The sequence below is a fragment of the Heteronotia binoei genome, chromosome 14, assembly GCF_032191835.1.
Source record: "Heteronotia binoei isolate CCM8104 ecotype False Entrance Well chromosome 14, APGP_CSIRO_Hbin_v1, whole genome shotgun sequence".
In the NCBI taxonomy this organism is placed as follows: Eukaryota; Metazoa; Chordata; class Lepidosauria; order Squamata; family Gekkonidae; genus Heteronotia; species Heteronotia binoei.
In genome coordinates this window covers 45,409,108-45,431,327 of record NC_083236.1, presented here as the reverse complement: position 1 = coordinate 45,431,327, position 22,220 = coordinate 45,409,108, and the positions used below count along the sequence as shown (strand labels likewise).

General features: G+C 46.7%; 1 protein-coding gene across 1 annotated transcript; it reads right to left on the bottom strand.

Annotated features, from left to right (window-relative positions):
• Positions 1-1,784: 1,784 nt before the first annotated feature.
• On the bottom strand, positions 1,785-15,953 carry CTRL (chymotrypsin like). Its single transcript, XM_060253886.1, has 7 exons — positions 15,836-15,953; positions 13,770-13,873; positions 7,610-7,689; positions 6,747-6,828; positions 4,065-4,245; positions 3,430-3,563; positions 1,785-2,110 (listed from the first exon to the last, which is right to left on the bottom strand). The coding sequence occupies exons 1-7, from the start codon at positions 15,894-15,896 to the stop codon at positions 1,949-1,951; spliced, it is 804 nt and encodes a 267-aa protein (XP_060109869.1). The 5' UTR covers positions 15,897-15,953; the 3' UTR covers positions 1,785-1,948.
• Positions 15,954-22,220: the final 6,267 nt, after the last annotated feature.

Below are 22,220 nucleotides of genomic sequence, written 5' to 3'. Positions count from 1 at the left end.
TATGGCCTCATACTGCTTTGGTTTATCCCCCAATTTCTGCACGTGTTTTTGTGACTTTAGTTTTCACATTGGGTTTGGGGGGGGGGTTTGCCTGTTTCTCCCATTCTTTTCAGACCACTGTTAATGTTTTTTGGGGGGGTTTGGAAGTCAATTTTGAGTTGCCTTTTTCCTCATGAATAATGCTTCTGTTGGTTTTCTTTCTCCCACCCACTTTCAGCCCACATTTTGATGATTGGACTATCATGGTCAAACCACTTCCTCTCCTCCCCCCATCCCAAAGATTAGTGGGTTTGGATTTTTTTTAATGGCACTAAAATATATATCTCTAGGGTATTGCAGCAATAGGCTCAGGACGTTCTGTGAATTCCCAGCTTTCTAAAAAGTGAGTCTCTGGTCTTTTCCTTTGCACAGATATGCCTTTTTCCTTACATCTCCAAGAGGAAAGAGGCTACAGACTTCCTTTTTTAAAATGAAAGCTGTCTCTTCAGAGAACCTGCAGAGCTTATTGTTTCAGTGCTCTAGCAATGTATCAGTATTTTAGTACCTTTTTAAAAGGGGGGGAGGATGTTGTGATGCCACCAATGACAACAGCACCCTCCCTTGAGAATCCTGATTATTTAGGGCATGTGTGGAAGAAAATAAACTGCCTCCACAACTGTGAAAATACCGAGGGAGGGCAGACGTGTGGCAGAACCCTGCCCAAATTGATTCCAGTGCTTGTAGATCAGCTGTCATGAGAATCAGGAGTAAAGTGGAGTGTGCAGAAATGCCCTATGTCCAAATAGGGGTGGTCTCAAGTCCCTCCTCCTAGTGGGACAGTGGTCTGTTTCCTTTGTGTCTCAAGTATTCATGGCTGTAAAAAATTTTCTTTGGAGCCTCTCCCCATTTTTTTGACACTATGGAATCTTTGTTTTTAGGGTGTGATTTGATACATGTCAATTAACCTGTAATGTTGAAATTGGTATATAGAATTATTTATTTTGTATATCCCGTCCGTTTAAATTTGTATGTGTATCCTGTTTATTCAATAAAACATTGACTCTCACTCAGTGATTTGTGGAATGCTTTCGGCCAGTTGGGTGTGATTGTGGTAACTTGTCAATGGCATGAATTGTGGCAGTATCTTTGGCTTGAGGTGCTAATGGACATTTGGGGGGAGTTCCAGGACTGCTGTATGAAATCATCTGGGAACAGCTACAGGTTCCATCCCAAGGTCCATTTTCCTCATCACGTTTTGGTATTTCTGTAGTTTCCACATACAAGGGGAAGTTTTTACGGAACACCAAATAAGAATGCTCGAACAGGAATTTGGTGGCACCTCAAAAACAAAGAGAATTTATTCCAGCACAAGTTTTCGTAATTCAGAGCTCACTCCATCAGATGAAATACATATTATTAGTCTTTGAAGTACCACTGGGCTTTCGGTTTGATTTGGTTGCGGCAGACTAACATGGCTACCCTTTCTAGAATTATTAGAGCAGAACACTGTCTGTTTTTTATCTGTGTGAAACCTGGAACAAAGAGGCTTACTGGTTTGTGTAATGTGAATGTGTTCAATTGTGTAGTTACGGACTGGGCAAGATAGCCCAAATGTGTGTGACACGTTTTCATCATGTCCCTAAAGGTTTTGCTGTACTTCATGGAGGCTGGAATTCATTCCTGGACTCCCACTGTTGGCTGCAAAATGCCATAGCAGCTGGAACTAAGTTTCGAAATGGGTTATGGGTGACTGAATAAAACCCCTGGAATCATGTGCCAAAGAGAAGAACAAATCAACACTGCACAGAGTTTTCATTTTTATTTATTTCTAAGTGAAAAACTCGACTGCTTCCTTTACATTTCTTCTGGGTTTGGATGTCCTGCAAATCTTCAGGACCTTTCCTAAACAGGACCTTTCCTAAACAGTCTTGCAGCCTTTATTCCTGCTTTGTGCTCCACAGGAACACCATCAGTTTCTCGCAATGACTTGTTCGATCCAGCTGCGGAATTGGGAGACCCGGGTGTAGACAGCGGGAGTCTGGACGTTGCAGTTGGTGGTGCCCCAGGAGACTATCCCAATCAGATTCCAGACTGAGCCTTTCAGGCACACAAGAGGGCCCCCAGAATCACCCTAGAGAGAGAGAGAGAGAGAAAAGACATTTCCCTTAGGAGAGTTCTTACCACCTCCCAGATGCATTTCTTTCTCGTGAACAGGTGTCTCAAGCTTTCTGGGTAAGAGTATAAGCTGCAAGTTGTTGATTTCTCTCATTTATCTTCTGCTTTTTCTCCAGGGAACAGTAGCTGGCATCCAAGGGAATTTCCTTCCATTTCATGTTCACAGCCTTGTGTGTATATGTGGTTACACCCATGGGCCCACCCCCCACCCCAGAAATGCAACCAATAGCAGCAGCAACCAGCGAACAGCATCCAGGTGCACCTGTTCCTCAACCATTCAAAAGAACTGGAAATATTTGTGGTGGAGAAGCTATTTGCTGTAATAGTTAAGCGGAACCTCCATATTCAGAGGCATCATTCCTCTTGACTATGAGATTCTAGGACCAATGGGGAATGGTGGTGGCCAGGGGGTTTTTTTGTAGCAGGAACTCCTTTGCATATTAGGCCACACACCCCTGAGGTAGCCAGCACTCCTGGAGCTTAAAGTAGGCCCTGTACTAAGAGCCCTGTGAGCTCTTGGAGGATTGGCTACATCAGGGGTGTGTGACCTAATATGCAAAGGAGTTACCTGCTACAAAAAAGCCCTGGCGCTGGCCAGCCATCATCTGCTGGTTGGAAGCTTCCAACTAGCTACCTTTGGATATACAATACTGAGCCAGATGGATCTTGTAATCAAATAGAAGCCTTGCATAGCCCTGTGTAAATGGGTATGAGAGTGATCAGCACCATCCTATTGCAGCATTGGGGTCACCGAGAGGGCTTCTCTGAAGAAGAGTGAAAGTTGCTGGGAAGGGGGCCTCCAAAGGGCACAGGCTTGGCATCTGCTTCAGGATTTCCCATGCACTCAGTCCACTATTTCAGCAGAGCTGGAAGTGTGCAATACTGCGGTCGAGAACGGAAGGTGTGTTGTGAAACGACTTCCTTATCATCCCCATGTCCTTGGGGGACCTGCCTGCAATTCATCTCTGCCATGCTGAGGGAGTGCATGGGTGCTGCATCACTCCCAGGCCAAGACCGGGGCTTTTTTTGTGACAGGAACTCCTTTGCATATTAGGCCACACCCCCTGATACAGCCAGTCCTCCTGGAGCTTACTGTAGGCCCTGTAAGAAGAGCCCTGTAAACTCTTGGAGGATTAGCTACATCAGGGGTGTGTGGCCTGATATTCAAAGGAGTTCCTACTACAAAAAAAAAACAAAACCCTGGGCAAAACAACTGTGCTTCTTCGCTCTTACCAGTGTCCCAATGCTCTCCTCTGTTTGCAGTCACACTCTTACCTGGCAGGAAGAGGCGCCAGCGCCCCCAGCGCATACCATGGCGCTGGTGATGCGATTGCCCCAGTGTCGCTGGCATTGGCTGACCGTCACCAGGGGAAGAGCCACCTGCTGCAACTTGACTGCTGGATTATTTGCTGGGGAAAACAAGCAAATGTCAGGCAGCGGAAGGGCGGTCTTGTCAAGAGAGATGCCCCTATGCCATCACCTGTCCAGTTACCAGGGCTTTTTTTGTAGCAGGAACTCCTTTGCATATTAGGCCACACACCCCTGATGTAGCCAATCCTCCTGGAGCTTACAGTAAACCCTGTACTGAGCCCTGTAAGCTCAGGGGTGTGTGGCCTAATATGCAAAGGAGTTCCTGCTACAAAAACCCTGCCTGCCTGTTACCATCTCTTTGCTATCAGAAGTACATGTACAAAAGTACATTCACCCATCCTTGATGAGATTTCCCCCTTTTCTCTCTCTCCTAGTCCCTAATCTGCAGCTGCTGACACATCTGCCCTGGTAGATTTTTCCCTTCTGGCTATATTCCAACAGTCAACTCCATACACGGTGCACAAAGCCTGGCTTGTATTTCTCCTCTTCCCCTGCTGGGCTATTTTCAGACCTGACCCCAGCTCAGCTGCCCCACTTACTGAGGCTACTAGTCCGTCCCCAGCCGGTGGTGACACATTTCAGCCCTTCAGGCAGCACCTCTGTGGCTGAAGCTAGGCAGACGGGAGAGACACGGGAATTCAGCTGGACAGGGGAGGAGAGCTTCAACAGGGTGATATCGTTGTTGAGGGTTCTGGAATCCCAGGAGGGATGGGTGATGGCCTGGAAAACACCAGTAAAAAAAAAAAAATCAAGAGGTGAAGTAGTATGGGCTTAACCATCACAAAGGTCTTCTCCTTGGCCTGCCTTTGGACCTTTTGATCAAATAGAAGCCATGCATAAGCCTGTGTAAATGGGCCAGTGATACTCCAAATGAGATCGCACCATCGATTCAGCCAGTATCATAATGCCCCTGTATAAATTGATGGTGCGGTCTCATTTGGAGTACTGTGTGCAGTTCTGGTCGCCGCACCTCAAAAAGGATATTATAGCATTGGAGAAAGTCCAGAGAAGGGCAACTAGAATGATTAAAGGGCTGGAGCACTTTCCCTATGAAGAAAGGTTGAAACGCTTGGGACTCTTTAGCTTGGAGAAACGTCGACTGCGGGGTGACATGATAGAGGTTTACAAGATAATGCATGGGATGGAGAAAGTAGAGAAAGAGGTACTTTTCTCCCTTTCTCACAATACAAGAACTCGTGGGCATTCGATGAAATTGCTGAGCAGGCAGATTAAAATGGATAAAAGGAAGTACTTCTTCACCCAAAGGGTGATTAACATGTGGAATTCACTGCCACAGGAGGTGGTGGCGGCCACAAGTATAGCCACCTTCAAGAGGGGTTTAGATAAAAATATGGAGCACAGGTCCATCAGTGGCTATTAGCCACAGTGTGTGTGTATATATAACATTTTTTGCCACTGTGTGACACAGAGTGTTGGACTGGATGGGCCGTTGGCCTGATCCAACATGGCTTCTTTTATGTTCTTATGTTCTTATGCTCTGTATTCTTGGTGCTGGGGGGCAATAGTGGGAGGGCTTCTAGTGTCCTGGCCCAATTGATGGACCTCCTGATGGCACCTGGGGGTTTTGGCCACCATGTGACATAGTGTTGGACTGGATGGCCATTGGCCTGATCCAACATGGCTTCTCTTAGTTTCTTATGTTCTCTCGTGAGAGTTGTAAACTGGTCAAAGCAGTGCAAAGAGCTTGGAAGTTGATGAGGTCAGCTATGCCTTGATGATAGACACACTTAAAGGGAAGGGCTGGGGCTGGGTGGTAGTGCATTTGCTTGGCAAGCAGAAGGTCTCGGGTTCAATCCCCAACACTTCTGTGGTTTTTTTTCCTCTTAATGGATTAGATCAGAGGTGATGTGAAAGACCTCTGCCTGGGACCCTGGAGTTGTTGCCAGTATGAGTAGACAATAATGACTTTGATGGACCAATTGTCTGGTTCAGTATAAGGCAGCTTTATGTATTAATTGCCAGGGTTAAGGCAATTAAGGGTTAAGGACCAATTATCTGGTTCAGTATAAGGCAGCTTTATGTACTAATTGCCTTTTGAGGCTTCCATAACTTAGTGAACTCCAGACTAGACTACTGCAATACATTCTTTGTGGGACTCCTCCTGGATACAATTCAGAAACTCCAACTGATGCAGAACAACACAGCCAGACTTCCACCTGGTGTTGTAAGGTGGATTAACACTGGTTTCCTGACTTTTTTCAAGGCCAAGTTCAAGATGCTCACTAGGCTTATAAGGCCCTAGATTGGGGTGGCCAAACTTGCTTAACATAAGAGCCACAAAGAATAAACATCAGATGTTTGAGAGCCACAAGACATGAACATCAGATGTGGGAGGGAGGGTGGGAGGAAGGGAGAGGTGGAAAGAAAACAACTTTAACTTTTAAATGCATTCTCCAAGCCACCGGCTGACTTAGCTTGGAGAAGGGATTCAAAGAGACAAATGCCTTCTCTAAACTGACCAATGGGGTGGTGGGGGCTTTGAGAGTCACACAATATGTATGAAAGAGTCACAGTTTGGTCACCTCTGCCTTAGATCTTCTTCAAAAGCATCCATTTCCATAGGAGCTTCCCTGTAGTTTTAAACAGAGAGGCAGAAAAAAAGAGCAGGAGGGGGGAACTTAACCCAACAAAACTGTATCAAGAACCTAGAAGGTAAGTTAGAAAGCAAAAGCAGGGCCAAAAGCTAAGACTAGATATGAACTAATGGTACATAAAAATGTACATATTTATTATGAAAACATTTAAAACCATATCAGGGGCCTGATGTGCTTTTAAATGTCTTTGTAATAACTACATGCATTTTTATGTACTATTAGTTCATATTTAGTGTTAGCTTGTGGCCCTGCTTTTGCTTTCTAACTTACATTCCACGTTCTTGTTTTAAATAGAGACGCCTTGCTCCAAAGTCCATCTCACAAGAAATCTGTGGTGTACAGCAGGCCTTCTTAATGGTTGCTTCAGAGCTTTAGAAGGCCCTTCCCATGTGAAGTTTGTCTGGCTTCATCTATGCAGATGTTCTAAAGAATGGCCAGTATATTCTGGAATATTTTTGCCTTTTAACACTAGTTTTTGTGCTTTCTGATTATCTTATTCCTATTTAAATACATTTTTTGGAATATTCCATCATGATACTTTGTTTAAAAATTCTGGATATTGCAAAAAAAAAAAAAAAGTGCCATGACTATATAATTGTCTCTCACCTTGGATATCCTCTTCACCTGAACTGGCTCTGCGCTGGAGCTTCGATCGTATTCTCCGAGAACAACAACATGTAAGCTGGGGCTGGAGGAAGAGAGAATCTCTCAGGAGGCTGCTGGTGGTTCCCCCGATGCCCCCAATCTGCTGTTATGTGCCTCTCATTTTAACTGCATGTTTTCCAATAACCCTAGGCTCTTTTATGTAGGCAGAAAGGTAGTTTTGCTACTAAATATTATTCAGTCACAGGTATCAGTATGTTAGTTTTTGACTCAGATTAAAGGAGCTCTGCGCTACTGAAATTCATCCCAAGAATGCCAACTCTTCTGTTAAATTCTGCTTGTGCTAAAACCATTGTTTTAAATCACTTCTCATTGTTTTAAATCACTTGTTTTCGATTCCGAGGTGACGTTGCTTTCACAATGTTTTCACAACAGACTTTTTATGGGGTGGTTTGCCATTGCCTCCCCCAGTTATCTACACTTTCCCCCCAGCAAGCTGGGTACTCATTTTACTGACCTCGGAAGGATGGAAGGCTGAGTCGACCTGGAGCTGGCTACCTGAACCAGCTTCCGCTGGGATCAAACTCAGGTCGTGAGCAGAGGGCTCCAACTGCAGTACTGCAGCTTTACCACTCTGCGCCGCGGGGCTCTTTACAGGCCCTATAAGAAGAGCCCTGCAAGCTCTTGGAGGATTGGTTACATCAGGGGGGGTGCAGCCTAATATGCAAAGGAGTTCCTGCTACCAAAAAAGCCCTGCAAAGTGTATCACTTTCCGTTTCCTGTTCCAGGTGGGTTTAAGTCTCCAGCTATGCAAAAGAGCTCTCAGTTACTTGCAATGCTTTGTCAGGGAAATCAAGAGTTCTTACCTCAGGTTACAGTGAGCAGCAGTAGCGACCCAGTTCTCATTGATCAAGGAACCTCCACAGAAATGGGCACCAGAGCTTGTCTGGAAAAAAAAGGGGGGAAGGAAGGGGGAAAGAGGTGCTTATGAACTAAAACAGTAAATGCGAAGTTTGGAGCAGACACAGGGGTCACTTTGTAGAAAAATGGGTGGTGGAGCTCATCCAGGGATTGTTATACAGCTGCAGCTACGATTCAATGGACAAGGTGGGGAGGAGGAGGGGGAACCCTCAGAAAGGTTCAGGAGCTGCTCTCCTGTGAGCTCCTGTTGAATCCGAGGCCTGAACAGACATAATTGGTTTGTTCAGTTTTTACAAATAACCCAGGTGACACCTTTACCAACCGGTTGCAATCCAGAACTTTGAGTCTTCAAAAGTTATTTTAACCAGGTAATTAGGAAATTTTAACCAGGTAATTAGGAAATTAAGATCATGAAAAATATAAGAAAATATTAATGTGTATATGCGTTGGATGCAAAGAATTAATATAGCATTGTGTGTGGTATAGCCAGGAGATCTGAAGATTGTCTGGGAGCCTTAAGTTCTAACTTTTAGGGTTATGCACCACTAGGTGATGAGCTAGACTTTTTGTGGGCTGAGAGAGTTCTGAGAGAACTGTGACTGACCCAAGGTAACGCAGCTGGATTCAAGTGGAGGAGTGTGGAATTGAACCCGGTTCTTTGTATTAGAGTCGGCTGCTCTTAGGCACTACACTACACTGGCTCTCGGATGCAAACAGAAAAGCAGTCACTTCTTCTCCCCATAAGGAATAAGAATTAACTAAGGATTGTTTCAGGAGTGTTGAAACATAGAAGCTATTCTAAAGCAACAACAGGTGGAGGAGCAAAATTGAAAAGAACAGTGGGAGGGAGGGAGGTCCTTCGCTGGACTGGGATTTCCGAGTAAAGGTCTAGTAGAAATTTGCTCATGGCTCTTGCTTAGCCAGATTTTATGCTATAGTGTTTCATTAAACACAATGTGGAAACTACCATTTTAGCTCTGTCTACACTGTGTGGATGCATTAGTGGCACAAAACTTGCTGTTTCCACACAGGGAAGTGAGAAAGTGTGGAAGAGAGAACACGCCCCCACTTCATTTGTCAGCTTCCACACTTGTACTCTTTCCAAGCATGGCTTGCAGGGCTTTCCCCTTAAAGAAAAAGCAAAGAAGAACTTCCTTTGTTCCAACTAAAAGGGGAAGTGGCCAATATGCCCTCTAAGCAGTGAACTCTTGTGATCAAAAATTTTACTTTGTGAGCTACTGCATAAATTAGTTTGCTCTGGGACCATTTTTCCTGAGCGATTATGAAAATGTGTGGGATGGAGGCTAAAAAACCTGTGATCTAGCTCACACTAACTCGGCTTAGAGGGAACAATGGAAATGGCAGTGCTGCTACAGGCAGAGCCTGGGAGAAAGCTTTGCTTGTGGCCAATCCATAGTGGGCTGAGATTAGCACATTCAAAAGGGCAGAATTTTTTGCTTTAACGCCTCTTAGCTGTCAGGGCAGGAAGGGTGGGTTTCCTGACTGGTTGGTGCTGATGTGGTGAAGGGGTAGGGATCGGCGTGGAGACTGTGGGGTGTGGATCATGTTCGACTTGCCTCTAACCCACTTGCTGTTGCTTCCAGTGCAGGGGAACAATCTCATGCCCCTTTGTAGACCTAGCCCTGGGTTCCAATTCCCACTAATTGTCTCACCCTAACCTACCTCGCAGGGTTGTTATGAGCATAAAAATGGGGGGAAATGAAAGTCATCTAAGCCTTGTTCAAGGCTTGTTCAAAGCATGGAATAAAAACGGACACACAGAGATCTCTTTTAGTCTCAATGCTGAGTCAGCTGCAGTTTCCCCAGCCCCAAATGCTGGTTGTTTCCTGTCTTTTATTAGGAAGCAGGACTTGCGACCAGTGTTCCCTCTAAGCTAAGTCAGTGTGAGCTAGCTCACAGATTTTTAGCCTCCAGCTCACACATTTTTGTCTTGGCTCAGGAAAAATGGCCCCAAAGCACACTAATTTATGCAGTAGCTCACAACTCTAATGCCAGTAGTTCACAAAGCAGAATTGTTGCTCACAAGACTCTGCAGCTTAGAGGGAACGTTGCTTGCAACATCTCGCAATATACCCAGGAGTATCCTGCATGTTTGTTCTAGTGCAGTGGCATAAGTCCATGCATGGTTTCCATTTGGGTGACCTGGCAATTGTTCACCTCCATCATTCATTTTTAGGGTTGTCAAGTCCAATTTAAGAAATATCTAGGGATTTGGGGGGTGGAGCCATGAGCAAGGTTGTGACAAGCACAATTGAATTCCAAAGGGAGTTCTGGCCATCACATTTAAAGGGACTGCACACCTTTTAAATGCCTTCCTTCCATTGGAAAACTGAAGGATAGGGGCACCTTCTTTGGGGGCTCATAGAATTGGACCCCCTGGTCCAACCTTTTTGAAGCATGGAGGGTATTTTGAAGAAAGGCACCGGATGCTGTGCTGAAAACTTGGTGCCTTTAACTCAAAAAGTCCCCCCCCCCCGAGCCCCAGATACCCATGGATCAATTCTCCATTATACCCTATGGGAATTGGTCTCTAGAGGGAATAATGGGGTGCCCAGCAGACATTTCCCTCCCCCCCCCTCATTTTCTGATGACCCTGAAGCAGGGGGAGGGCCTCCAGACGGGGGGGGGGGGATCCCTTGCCCTCACCTGGGGATTGGCAGCCTAATTCATTTTCCATTCTGTAAAGCATGTTTAAGAAGCTTACCGTTCTTTGCTTACCATTCCCTCCACATTCCACCTATTCTGTTATCCTGGCCACTACCCCCTCCAATTACGGCTCCCTGACTACCTGCCAGATCCAGGTTGGGAAACTCCTGGATATTTGGGGATGGAGCCTGGGGAGGGCAGGGACCTCAGTGGGGTGTGATGCCAGAGAGTCCACCTTCCAAAGCAGCCATTTTCTCCAGGGGAACTGATCTCCTTAGTCTGGAGATGAGCTGTAATTCTAGGAGGTCTTCAGGCCCCACCTGGCATTCCTACCTCCAATAGATGTAAACATTTATTTTTCAAGGGGTGTACTCAATTCCACAGTTTGCTTTCAAGCTATAGGCCAGGGGTGGCCAAATTGTGGCTCGGGAGCCACATGTGGCTCTTTCACACATACTGTGTGGCTCTCAAAGCCCTCACCACCCTATTGGCCAGCTTGGAGAAGGCATATGAAGTTAAAGTTGCTTTCTTTCCACTTCTCCCTCCCCCACCTTCCTTCCTTCCTTCCTTCCTTCCTTCCTTCCTTCCTTCCTTCCTTCCTTCCTTCCTTCCTGCAGCTCTCAAACATCTGACACTCTTGCCTTGAGGCTCTCAAACATTTGGTGTTTATTCTATATGGCTCTTACATGAAGCAAGTTTGGCCACCCCTGCTGTAGGCTGCTGATCTTTGTCTCCTCAGGGATTACAAAGTAGTCACAGGGAGTAGTTTCATTAGGACAATAAAGCTTCCCTGAGCAGTAAGCAAGCTTTTGAGTTTGCTTCTTTTGGCTAGATAAGCAAAACAAAAAGGGCAGGGGGGCAGGAAAACTGGGGCTCAAAGGCTATAGACTGTAAGAATCTGGAAGACGGAGCAGAGGAGGTTTCAATTAAGAGGGTAGGCTAGCCTCTCGGCCAAGGCTACTGGGACAGGGACACACAATGGCTGTTCTGCCTTTGAAAATATAAAGGCCGGCCAGTAATTCTGATTCCCTCTCTGGCATTAATTGGAACACATGAGTCCCTTGTCAAGCAGACAGCAGACGTCTTTGTTGGTGGCAGCGCGTAGCCCTTGACCCAATTCTTGAGTCTCTTGTTAGCTTATGATAGTCTGCAGGCCTTACAGTTCAGTTGTATTAACGTTTGTCCTGTCTTACCCAGCAGGCACAGAGATGCCCAGTCCTGCATAGGACTGCACTGCAGTTAGGAGAACAGCCGTGTGACACATAATAAAAGTCCTTCTCAGACACTCTTCTTAGGACTGAACAGGTCAGGCTGCCTTTGGTCCCTCAAGGTTGGTATTGCCTACTCTCAGTTTGCAAATTTTAGTTTTATTAAAGGGATAAAACTAGAGGACATACAGAGACAATTTTTTAAAACTTCCAAAACCCAGACACTGTAAAATAAGCAAAAAGGAAAAGGTGAGGGGGGGGGGATATAAAACACTTCTGGTTTTCTCTACAACAAACAGGGCTTTTTTAAAAAAGCAGGAAGGCACAGGAATGCAATTCCTGTTGGCTTGGCATCAAGGGGTGTGGCTTAATATGTGAAACAATGGTGAAATCAGGGGGTGTGACTTAATATGCAAATGAGCCCCTGCTGGGCTTTTTCTACAAAAAGAGCCCTCACAACAAATATAATGTTGATTGCAAAATCTTCCTTGCTTGTAATTACAGACACAAAATCTTTCTTTTCATTCCCTTTAGGCATATTTCTTAATCTGGGAAAGCACAAAATCATCAAGTCATCCTTAACTTTTGCATGCAAAAAGCCAATGATAGATTTCCAGTCTGTAATAAACGGCGTAATTGTCTTTTCCCTAACCAGGACTGCAAATTTAGCCATAGCTCCGTAATCCAACATCTTCTCCAACTATTCTTCTACTGTAGGTGTTGCCAGACATTTCCATTTCTGTGCGTGTGTCATTCTCGCAGCCATAGGCATATATAAAAACAAAGCTCCTTGATTTTTTCCCAGCTAGTTATCTATTAAAATAACAAAAAGGAGTCTGGTTTCAACTGTATCTTAATCTTCCAAAATCTTCTGCATTAAAGAACATGTTTGTATCCAAAAGTTTTTAACATTTTTTGCAAGACCACCTCTTGTGATAAAAAGTCCCTTTGTGGTGAGTGTGTTTCCGACATAAAGTGGAAGTACCTTTATACATTTTAGCAGGACTTTTTTTTTTTGTAGAAAAAGCCCAGCAGGAACTCACCCCCTGACATCAGCATTGTTTCACACAGCAGGAACTCATTTGCACATTAGCCCCCCCCCCCCATGCCATGCCAGCTGGAACTGTGGTCCTGCTCAAAAAAAGCCCTGCATCTTAGACAATTTCTTTAGAGACAAGGCTGGTATTGCCTGCTTTGACTGGCAGAAGCTGAGTCCCAGGGTAGAGTTCTTTCACACCACCTTCCTACCTGATCCTTCTAACTAGAGATGCTGGGGACAGACCTTGGGAACTTCTGCATGCAAAGCAGCTGCTCTACCACTGAGCCTCTGTCCTTCCTCTAACCTGCCAATTTCAGTACTTAGAAGATCCCATGTGGAAGCAAGAGGTTAAACAGGTACTGCTACTACTGCCAGTTTCCCACATGCTCTGGGGTCTGTCCCCCTCCTCTTACTGTGGCTCTAGGTAAGAAGTGCAGCTGGCAGGATGGTGGGACAGGCAGGAGAAGGCACCTCTTCCCTCTCTTTAATGGCTGCTGCTTTTCTCTGTTAAAGACAGGGAAAGATACCCAAAAGATCCCCCCAATAGGGTTGCCAAACCCAATTAAAGAAATACCTGGGGATTTTGCGAATGGAGCCAGGAGACTTTCGGAGTGGAGCAAGGTTGTGACAAGCATAATTGAACTCCAAAGGGAGTTCTGACTGCCTTCTTTGGGGACTCATAGAATTGGACCCCCTAGTCCAATCTTTTTGAAACTTGGAGGGTATTTTGAAGAGAGGCACTGGATGCTCTCTTCAAAAGCTACCTCAAAAAAAGCCCCCCAGAATGTCAAATACCTGCAGATCAATTAACTATTATGCCATATGGGAATCAGTCTCCATAGGGAATAATGGAGTGTCTGGCAGACACCTGCCTCCGCCCCAGTGTTCCCTCTAAACTGAGTTAGTGTGAGCTAGCTCACAGATTTTTAGCCTCCAGCTCACACATTTTTGTCTTAGCTCAAGAAGGATGACCCCAGAGCACACTAATTTATGCAGGAGCTCACAACTTTAATGCCAGTAGCTCACAAACTAGAATTTTTGCTCACACAGTAGAATTTTTGCTCTGCAGCTTAGAAGGAACATTGCTCCTCTCCCCCTTTCTGAATTGGGGGGAGGGCCTCCAAACCAGGGGCTCCCCTGCCCCCACCTGAGGATTGGCAACCCTACCCCTCAAAGATTCATTAGTCTTACCTGCAGAGAGACCTGCCAGGGCCATGAGCCGGAGACTGCATTCTGTCCATTGACAATTCTCTCTGTGTCCCTCAGATTTGGTCTAATTGATGGGACTCCACAGCCTAGGAGGCAAAATGCAAGCTGGAAGTTAAGAAGTCAGCACCCTGGCTGAGGACTGGAGTGACTATAATTGTGACAGCAAGCGACAGTTTCCAACCTTGCTGGGATCTAGAGAGCCAGTTCAAGCATTTGGAGGGCGTGTGTGTATGTATACGTGTGTGTACACAACTCTGCCTGCTAAGATCCTAGGAGAAGCCAAGCTCATGTTGGGTTCCCGGCTTTCCAGTCAGTCCCAGCTTAAGTTTTTGTGGCACAGATAACATCTGTGCTTGCTGCTTACCCCACAGCATCCTACTGCGAGGGCATGGGAAAATACTACCAAGGGAATGGAGTGGGGGAATAGAGAGAAGCTCTTATCCCAGAGTTGTAATTCCTACCTGAGCTTGCAGTTGGAGCATAAGCTTAATAAAGACACGTCACATGCAACTGCCTATTCAGAGCCAGTTTGGTGTAGTGGTTAAGTGTGCAGACTCTTATCTGGGAAACTGGGTTTGATTCCCCGCTTCTCCACATGCACCTACTGATGTGACCTTGAGTCAGTCACAAGTTCTCACAGTTTCCGTCAGAGCTCTCAGCTCCACGAACCTCACAGGCAGTGTTCCCTCTAAGCTGAGTTAGCTTGAGCTAGCTCACAGATTTTTAGCCTTCAGCTCACAGTTTTTTGTCTTAGCTCAGGAAGGACGACCCCAGAGCACAATAATTTATGCCAGGGTGGGAAACAGTAGCTCTCCAGATGTTTTTTTGCCTACAACTCCCATCAGCCCCAGCCAGCATGGCCAATGGCTGGGGGTGATGGGAGTTGTAGGCAAAAAACATCTGGAGAGCCACTGTTCCCCACCCCTGATTTATGCTCACAACTTTAATGTCAGTAGCTCACAACTTTAATGTCAGTTGCTCACAACTTTAATGCCAGTAACTTACAAAGTAGAATTTTTCTCACAAGACTCTGCAACTTAGAGGGAACATTGCTCACAGGGTGTCTGTTGAGGGGAGGGGAAGGGAAAGGAGATTGTAAGTCACTCTGATACTCCTTTGGGTAGTGAAGGGCAGAGTATAAATCCAGTCTCCTCCTTTTCTCAGACACACAGTGGCTCTTCACAGTCTCAGGTGGAGGAGGAGAAGGAGATTGGATTTATACCCCACCCTTCACTCAGAGTCTCAGAGCAGCATATAATCACTTTCCCTTCCTCTCCATACAACAGACACCCTGTGGGGTAGGTGGGGCTGAGAGAGCTCTGAGAAAACTGTGACCCAGCTGGCTGCACGTGAAGGAGTGGGGAATCAAGCCCAGTTCTCCAGATTAGAGTACGTCACTGTTAACCACTCCTCCTTTTCTCAGACACACAGTGGCTCTTCACAGTCTCAGGTGGAGGAGGAGAAGGAGATTGGATTTATACCCCACCCTTCACTCAGAGTCTCAGAGCAGCATATAATCACTTTCCCTTCCTCTCCATACAACAGACACCCTGTGGGGTAGGTGGGGCTGAGAGAGCTCTGAGAGAACTGTGACTGAGAGAACTGTGACCCAGCTGGCTGCACGTGAAGGAGTGGGGAATCAAGCCCAGTTCTCCAGATTAGAGTACGTCACTGTTAACCACTACACCAAACAGAAGTCTTTCAAATCATCCCCCTGTCCTTTTAACAGGAGATGTTGGGGCTTGAACCTGGGACCTTCTGTGTGCCAAGCTGATGCTCTACCACCAAGCCATGGGCCCTTTCCCCAAGATGCCAACAGGTTCCAAGGCAAGGAGGGGAAGTGATCTTCCATTTCCTCTGTCATGGAAGGAAATTGGGCAGAATGGCCTGCAGGGGGCGGCTGTGTGATCAGGTGTGTTCCGGGTAGCATAGAACTGAAATCCTAGCCTCCCGCATCTACCTTTGAGCCCCATCAGCCACAAGCAAGGAAACAAACCCGAAGGGCAGCCCAGCACACAGGTGGAAAATGTTCAGCAGGTGCAACTTACCCAAGACTGTGCCAAGGAGGGTGAGGTACGCAGCAGCCACAAGTGTCCACAGGAAAGCCATTTCGGTTAGGAACCCCAGGGAGCTACCGATTGCCTGTGGCCACTAACTTTATACTGGTCCAGGAGGGCTGGCAGCTGCACCCGTCTTTGCCAGACCTTGAGCTGATAATAGCAGCAGACCAAATTTAGCCCTGTGGTGCTGCGTGCAGGTTTCCTCGCCGGTGGGGCTGTGTGCAGGTTTCCTCGCCAGAACCACAGAGCTGGTGACAGCAGCTGTGGCCCCGTAACTGCCAAACCTGCAGGGCGGAAAGGGAGACCCAAGTTCAGGACTGGGGTCTCTGGCCTGGATGAAAAATATGCCAGTCAAGAAGAGGGAGTCTGTGGGTTGGAGGCCATGAGAGGTTTCCATGTGTGCAGTGGTTCACATTCAGCTTGAAGCACTCACCATCTGCTTGCATGGAGTGACAGTGATTGCATCCGTACAGTTCTTTTCCCTGTGTGCAACGCGTAGTGCAGAGGACTTTGATACCATGAAATCTTCTAAATAGGCTGCTCTTATCTGCACATTGTTCTTTTGCTAACGAATGCATTAAAGTCCTGTGTGCCGCTGAAGCCTTTGTGTGAGCAGAAATGTGTTCAGTATGTTTTCCTTTCCAGTCATGAATTGCTGACCTGGGTAGGCCCAGACTAGCCTGATCCTGTCAGATCTCAGAAGCTAAGCAGGGTAGGCCCTGGCTAGTGTTTAGATGGGTGATCTTTGAGGAATACCAGGGGCATGAAGCAGTGGCAGGCAATGGCAAACTTAGGCTTCCCAACCCTCCCGCCCTGGCGGGGGACCCCAGGATTTCCAGCCTATTCCCCCGCTCCCCCCCAAAAGGAAGCGGGGGAGGGGGGGAAATGGCGCCAAGGAGCGTGGCGAGCCGCCCCATCTCAGAGCGGGCGACGCCGCCGCGCTCCGCCTCTGAGGTAAAATCAGAGAAGGGGAGGGTGGAGGCAGTCCAGGAGCATGGCGAGCCGCGAATCTGGGTCCTTCTAGAACCCGGACTCACGGCTCGCCACGCTCCTGGCCTGCCTCCACTCTCCCCTTCTCTGATTTCACCTCAGAGGCGGAGCGGAGCAGGCGACGCCGCTGTGCTGCCGCCTTTTCTCCGCTTCGTCGTAGCTGCTCAGGCTGAGCCCATCTCGGAGGAGCAGCTACGGTGAAGCGGAGAAGAGGCGGCAGCAGCGCAGCGCCGTCGCCCGCTCCGCTCCGCCTCTGAGGTGAAATCAGAGAAGGGGAGGGTGGAGGGAAGGAAGGCATTTAAAAAGTTGTGAGGTCCCTTTAATTGTGATGGACAGAACTCCCTTTGGAGTTCAATTGTGCTTGTCACACCCTTGCTCCTAGCTCCACCCCAGTGTCTCCTGGCTCCACCCCCAAAGTCTCCTGGCTCCACCCCCAAAGTCCCCAGATATTTCTGGAATTGGACTTGGCAACCCTAGGCAAACTACTTTTGAAACATTTCTTGCCTTAAAAATAAGTCTAGCTCACCACCTAGTGGTGCATAACACACAACAAGCTTGAATGTTTGGCTGCCAGACAATCTTAGGATCTCCTGACAATATTGCACTGTCATATGATAATTATAATTATCACTGCCGAATCCAAGCCATAGGGTTGTTTAATTAGCATGTTTTACAAATGCACCTACAGCAGCCATTCTGAAGCCCTGTGTTAATCACCCTATCAGTGTTGGTATTCTTTGTCTGCTGGAATGATGTAATGTCTAGAGTGGTGTAGAAGCTGTAGTGTTGTATTCTGGAAGCATTACTGTATGTTTAAATGTTGTTAAGTCTTTGTCACTAAAATATATGTTTGTACACACTTTGGTGTGATAATAAGTATATATCCGGTGTTGATTGTCTTGTTCCATATTTCCTCCAGGGGAACTGGTCGCTGTCATCTGGAACTCAGTTGTAAAAACAAGAAATCTCCAGGCGGGCCCCTCCTGGAGTTTGGCAATGTGGTGGTTGTGAGGCTAAAATGGAGGGATAAACCCAGGGCTTTTTTTGTAGCAGGAACTCCTTTGCATATTAGGCCCCACACCCCGATGTAGCCAATCCTCCAAGAGCTTACAGTAGGCCCTGTACTAAGAGCCCTGTAAGCTCTTGGAGGATTGGCTACATCAGGGGTGTGGGGCCTAATATGCAAAGGAGTCCCTGCTACAAAAAAAGCCCTGGATAAACCAATGTATGCCCCCATGAGAAAGAAAGGGTTAAGCATACAAAATGAAATGTTACTGCCCACGTCAACAAACTAAGAATGCAGCATGCCAGTTTGGTGTAGTGGTTAGGGGTGCAGATTCTTATATGAGAGAACCAGGTTTGATTCCCCACTTCTGCACCTGCTGTTGTGCCTGTCAAGCATGGTAAAATTCCATTGATAATTGATTGTTTTAGGGTTCTGCCTAACCTGGTCTGTGAAGCATCATGCAGGATCCAATTTTGTTAGTTTGTTATTCTCCCCCCCCCCCTCTTGCTTAATGGCTTATAATTAGAAGAAGTGAGAACTGAAACCAAGTAATCAGCACCTTCCCATACATTCCTGTAAGGGAGTGAGAGCCATCTGGGGAAAGCAAGGACGCAGTCCTGATAACACTATGGGAACGTAGAAATTTATGATAGTTTATGTGTGAATGCTACCCCACAACCCCATCCCTTCGAATCTCTTTGAAGTATGCCTTAAAAGTATTGTATCAATGTATTTTCAGCATTACTCTCAAGAACCTGTTGCCAAAGTATCGGTCTATCAATAAACGTAGTCTTTGTATCAACTTCAACTCGTCATTGAACCCGCATGCTTGACAGTACCCTCGAGTCAGTTACAAGTTCTCACAGAGCTATTCCTCTCAAGAGCAGTTTCTGTCAGAGCCCTCTCAGCCCCACCTACCTCACAGGGTGTCTGTTGTGTGGAGGGGAAGGGAAAGGAGATTGTAAACTGCTCTGAGACTCCTTCAGGTAGTAAAGGTTAGGGTATAAATCCAATCTCCTCCTCCTCCTCTTCTTCTTCTTCCTCTTCTTCCTCCTCTCCTCCTCCTCCCATTGACAGAGCCCATTTCCCCTGTAGAAAAAGGTGTCAGAGAGACTACCGCTTCTCCCCACAGACCACTTCCATAATGGTGGGGGCTAAGGACTGTGCATCTGTACGGCTATCCCAGGCAGCAAAGAGAAGCACATAGACATGAGTCTTTACCTGGCTGGGGCTGAGATTTTCAGCACACGTGTCACAGGCAGGATATCGCAAGTCCAATCCCTGGGCTGATGAAATACCTTGTGGGGTAGTCATTGTGCAAAAGCTCAGGCTAGCCCAATCTCATCAGAGCTCAGAAGCTAAAGAAAGCCAGCCTTGGTTAGTGCTTGGATGGGAGCAGGGCTTTTTCCCTGGAAAAAGAGGTGCCGAAACTCTCAAGAGGGAAATGAAGGAGAAACACTCATAAGCTTTTAAATATTTGTTTCCACAAAGAGGTTCCAGAATGCCATTCTGCCACATTTCCCCAGGGGGAAAAAGCTCTAGATGGGCGACTGCCAAGGAAGTCCAGGGTCGCTATGCAGAAGCAGGCGGTGGCAAATGACCTCCAGTGTCAGATTAAACCCTGTGGAGGCCCTTTGGAGTTGAAATCGCGGGGGCCCCTCACAAATTATCTCAGGGTCTGAGTGCCTGCTCCTGCTGCAGCCTGTTGGCACCTTCTTAAAAGCCCCTTTTACTAAACTGTGGGGGTGAGGCAGAGAGAGACAAACTTGGCGATGACGCCAGCAGCAGCTGTGCCAGGCAAGTCGGGCAAAGAGCAGCTCAGTTGCTGGCTGCTTGTGCAGCCTGGGAGGGTGCAAGCGGGGGAAAACTGGGCGGGGGAGTCATCCCAGAGCCCTTAAAAGCATGGGGGCCCATAGGCCAGTGCCTACTTGGCCTAATTGTTAATCCAGCCCTGACAACCTCTGTTTGTCTCTTGCCTTGAAAATCTAATGAGGTTGCCATAAATTGGCTGCAACCTTATGTTGCTTTATGGACACAGTTGTGCAAGTCTGGTTTAAGGTCTATTGCTCAAGTGTGGCTTACAGAAAACCAGAATTCCACAGCTGCATTTTAATTTTTTATATTTGTTTGTGTGTACCTGAAGGTCATAGCAGCCTCTGGTGATTGACCCCTGCTGCAGGCATGGAGGACATTCAGAGAGGTGGCTGAATAAAGCCCGCCTCTGTCTCCTGGTATTCCTCTGGAGGTCTCCCTTCCAAATTCTTGTCAGAGCTGGCCCTTCTTGGCTTCTGAGATCTGACAAGATCAGGCTTGCCTGGGCTATCCAGGTCAGGGCTCATCACTGCATGTTAGAAGCTTCTAGACTGAAGTTTTAGAAAGAAAGGCTAGGACTCGCAGAGCTTTTTCTGTAGAAAAAGCCCAGCAGGAACTCATCTGCATATCAGGCCACACCCCACTGACATCATTGTTTCACACAGGGCTTGTAGAAAAAGTCCAGCAGGAACTCATTTGCATATTAGGCCACACCCCTTGGCATCAAGCCAGTCAGAACTGCGTTCCTGTGCATTCCTGTTCAAAAAAAGCCCTAGGTAGGAGGCAGGCTCTAGAGTTAATTTGGAGAAGCTGCCAGCATGGGGAATGTTAATGTGTTACATGAAACATCTCCAAGTGGATCTGGATAAAAGAATCTGTACAATGATCCTGCTTGTTCTTGATCTCTCGGTCTCCTTCGTAGGGTCCACAAGTCTTTGCCAAGGACACTTGCTCCTTGTCCTTCACCATGTTTACTTGGTTCAGCTCTTATTCATTGCAAAATCAGGGGTGGGATGAAGGGAAGGAGTTTCTGATGGAGTGTATGGTAGATGTCATGTGCTAAACATGTGTGCGTATCTCACGGTAGCTCCTTGAGACAGGTGTGAAGCGGATCTTGCTTTCCCAGGGGCTGGACGGCCAGAGGTGGCTGGAACAAGCAGGTCGATAAGTTTACTGACAAATTTTGCTCACGAACAGATTTGCAGACAATTTCACCTCAAATCCAAAGGCCAAACTTGGAAGAGGTGAATGATGGGAAACATGAGATAGTCGTGTCTTTATGAAATGTTAAGAATTATGAACATCCTTCTAAACACAGTAGACCAGGGGTGTTGAACTCCTTTGTTATGAGGAACAGATTTGACATAAATGAGGCCTTGTTGGGCCTGGCCATGTGTGTCATGAAATGTAATGCCAGGAAGCAAAGAGATAAACTTGATAAAGGACACAAACACAATGAAATATTTTTTAAAAATCTTAAAATAAAACATGCTTAAAAGATTAGCACTTGTTGGTCTTAAAGGTGCTTTCTTTGTATCTCTCCCATGGGATCCAAGGAACTGGGCAAAGGAAACTGGCTCTTTCCTTCCTTCCGCAGGGGACCAGGAGGGGGAGGAGCCTCAGTCAGCCGATGGAAGAGCGGCTTGGCTCAGTAGCTCTGCTGTGCTATTGAGAGAGCCTGGCAAAACAAGCTCTCCCTCCCCCCTTCCTCCCCAAGGGAGGAGCCTCAGCCAATAGAGAAAATAGAGGCTTTGCTCTGTAGCTCCTGTGTGAATTGAGCAAGCCTGACAAAGGAAGCTGTGATGCAGAAGGAAGCAAGATAGAGGGAGAAGGAATCAGATAACAGCCAGTTGCTCTGGGGCCTGATAGGAGCCCTCCGGGGGCCTGATTTAGCCCCTGGACTGCATGTTTGACACGCCTGCAGTAGACCTTCTGGACCACCAGCTTAGGAATCCACCTCATGGTGGCACTTTGTTTATACTCCTCACTGTGATGGAGATCCCTGCATTCCAGTTATCTATATCATTTTATTCAGGTCTCTCAGCCATGCGTGTAGTCCTCAACGTCAGTGTATCTCCAGTGTGGGGGCTAACTGAGCTTCCAGTGTGGGGGCTCACAGTGGTGTAATAATCCTACTTCTTCCCAATGGAATCAAAGCTTCCCTTTGTACAGAATGTGTACAGTTATTACCAGTGAGAAGACACATACATTTCTCACTCTTCGTTGTGGTCCCTGAGCATCACGCTAATGGGATTTGAACCTGCACGAGGTCTTGTTTTGAAACTTTCCCAAGTGACCTGGCTTTCCTCCCCAAAACCTGGGTTCCATTTTGTCAGTTTAAGATTGTAAAAGCATTTTGCTCCGTAGGTATTTATTATTTATTTATTTATTTATTACATTCCATTTCTATCCCGCCCTCTCCACAAGCGGACTCAGGGCGGCTAACAATCAATACTGTAATACAATTTAAAACCAATAAAATACAATTTAAAACATTTTAAAAACATTTTGTGGTGCTATACAACTTTAGTATGGTGGGATCTTTCTTTTTGCATTTAATTCTTT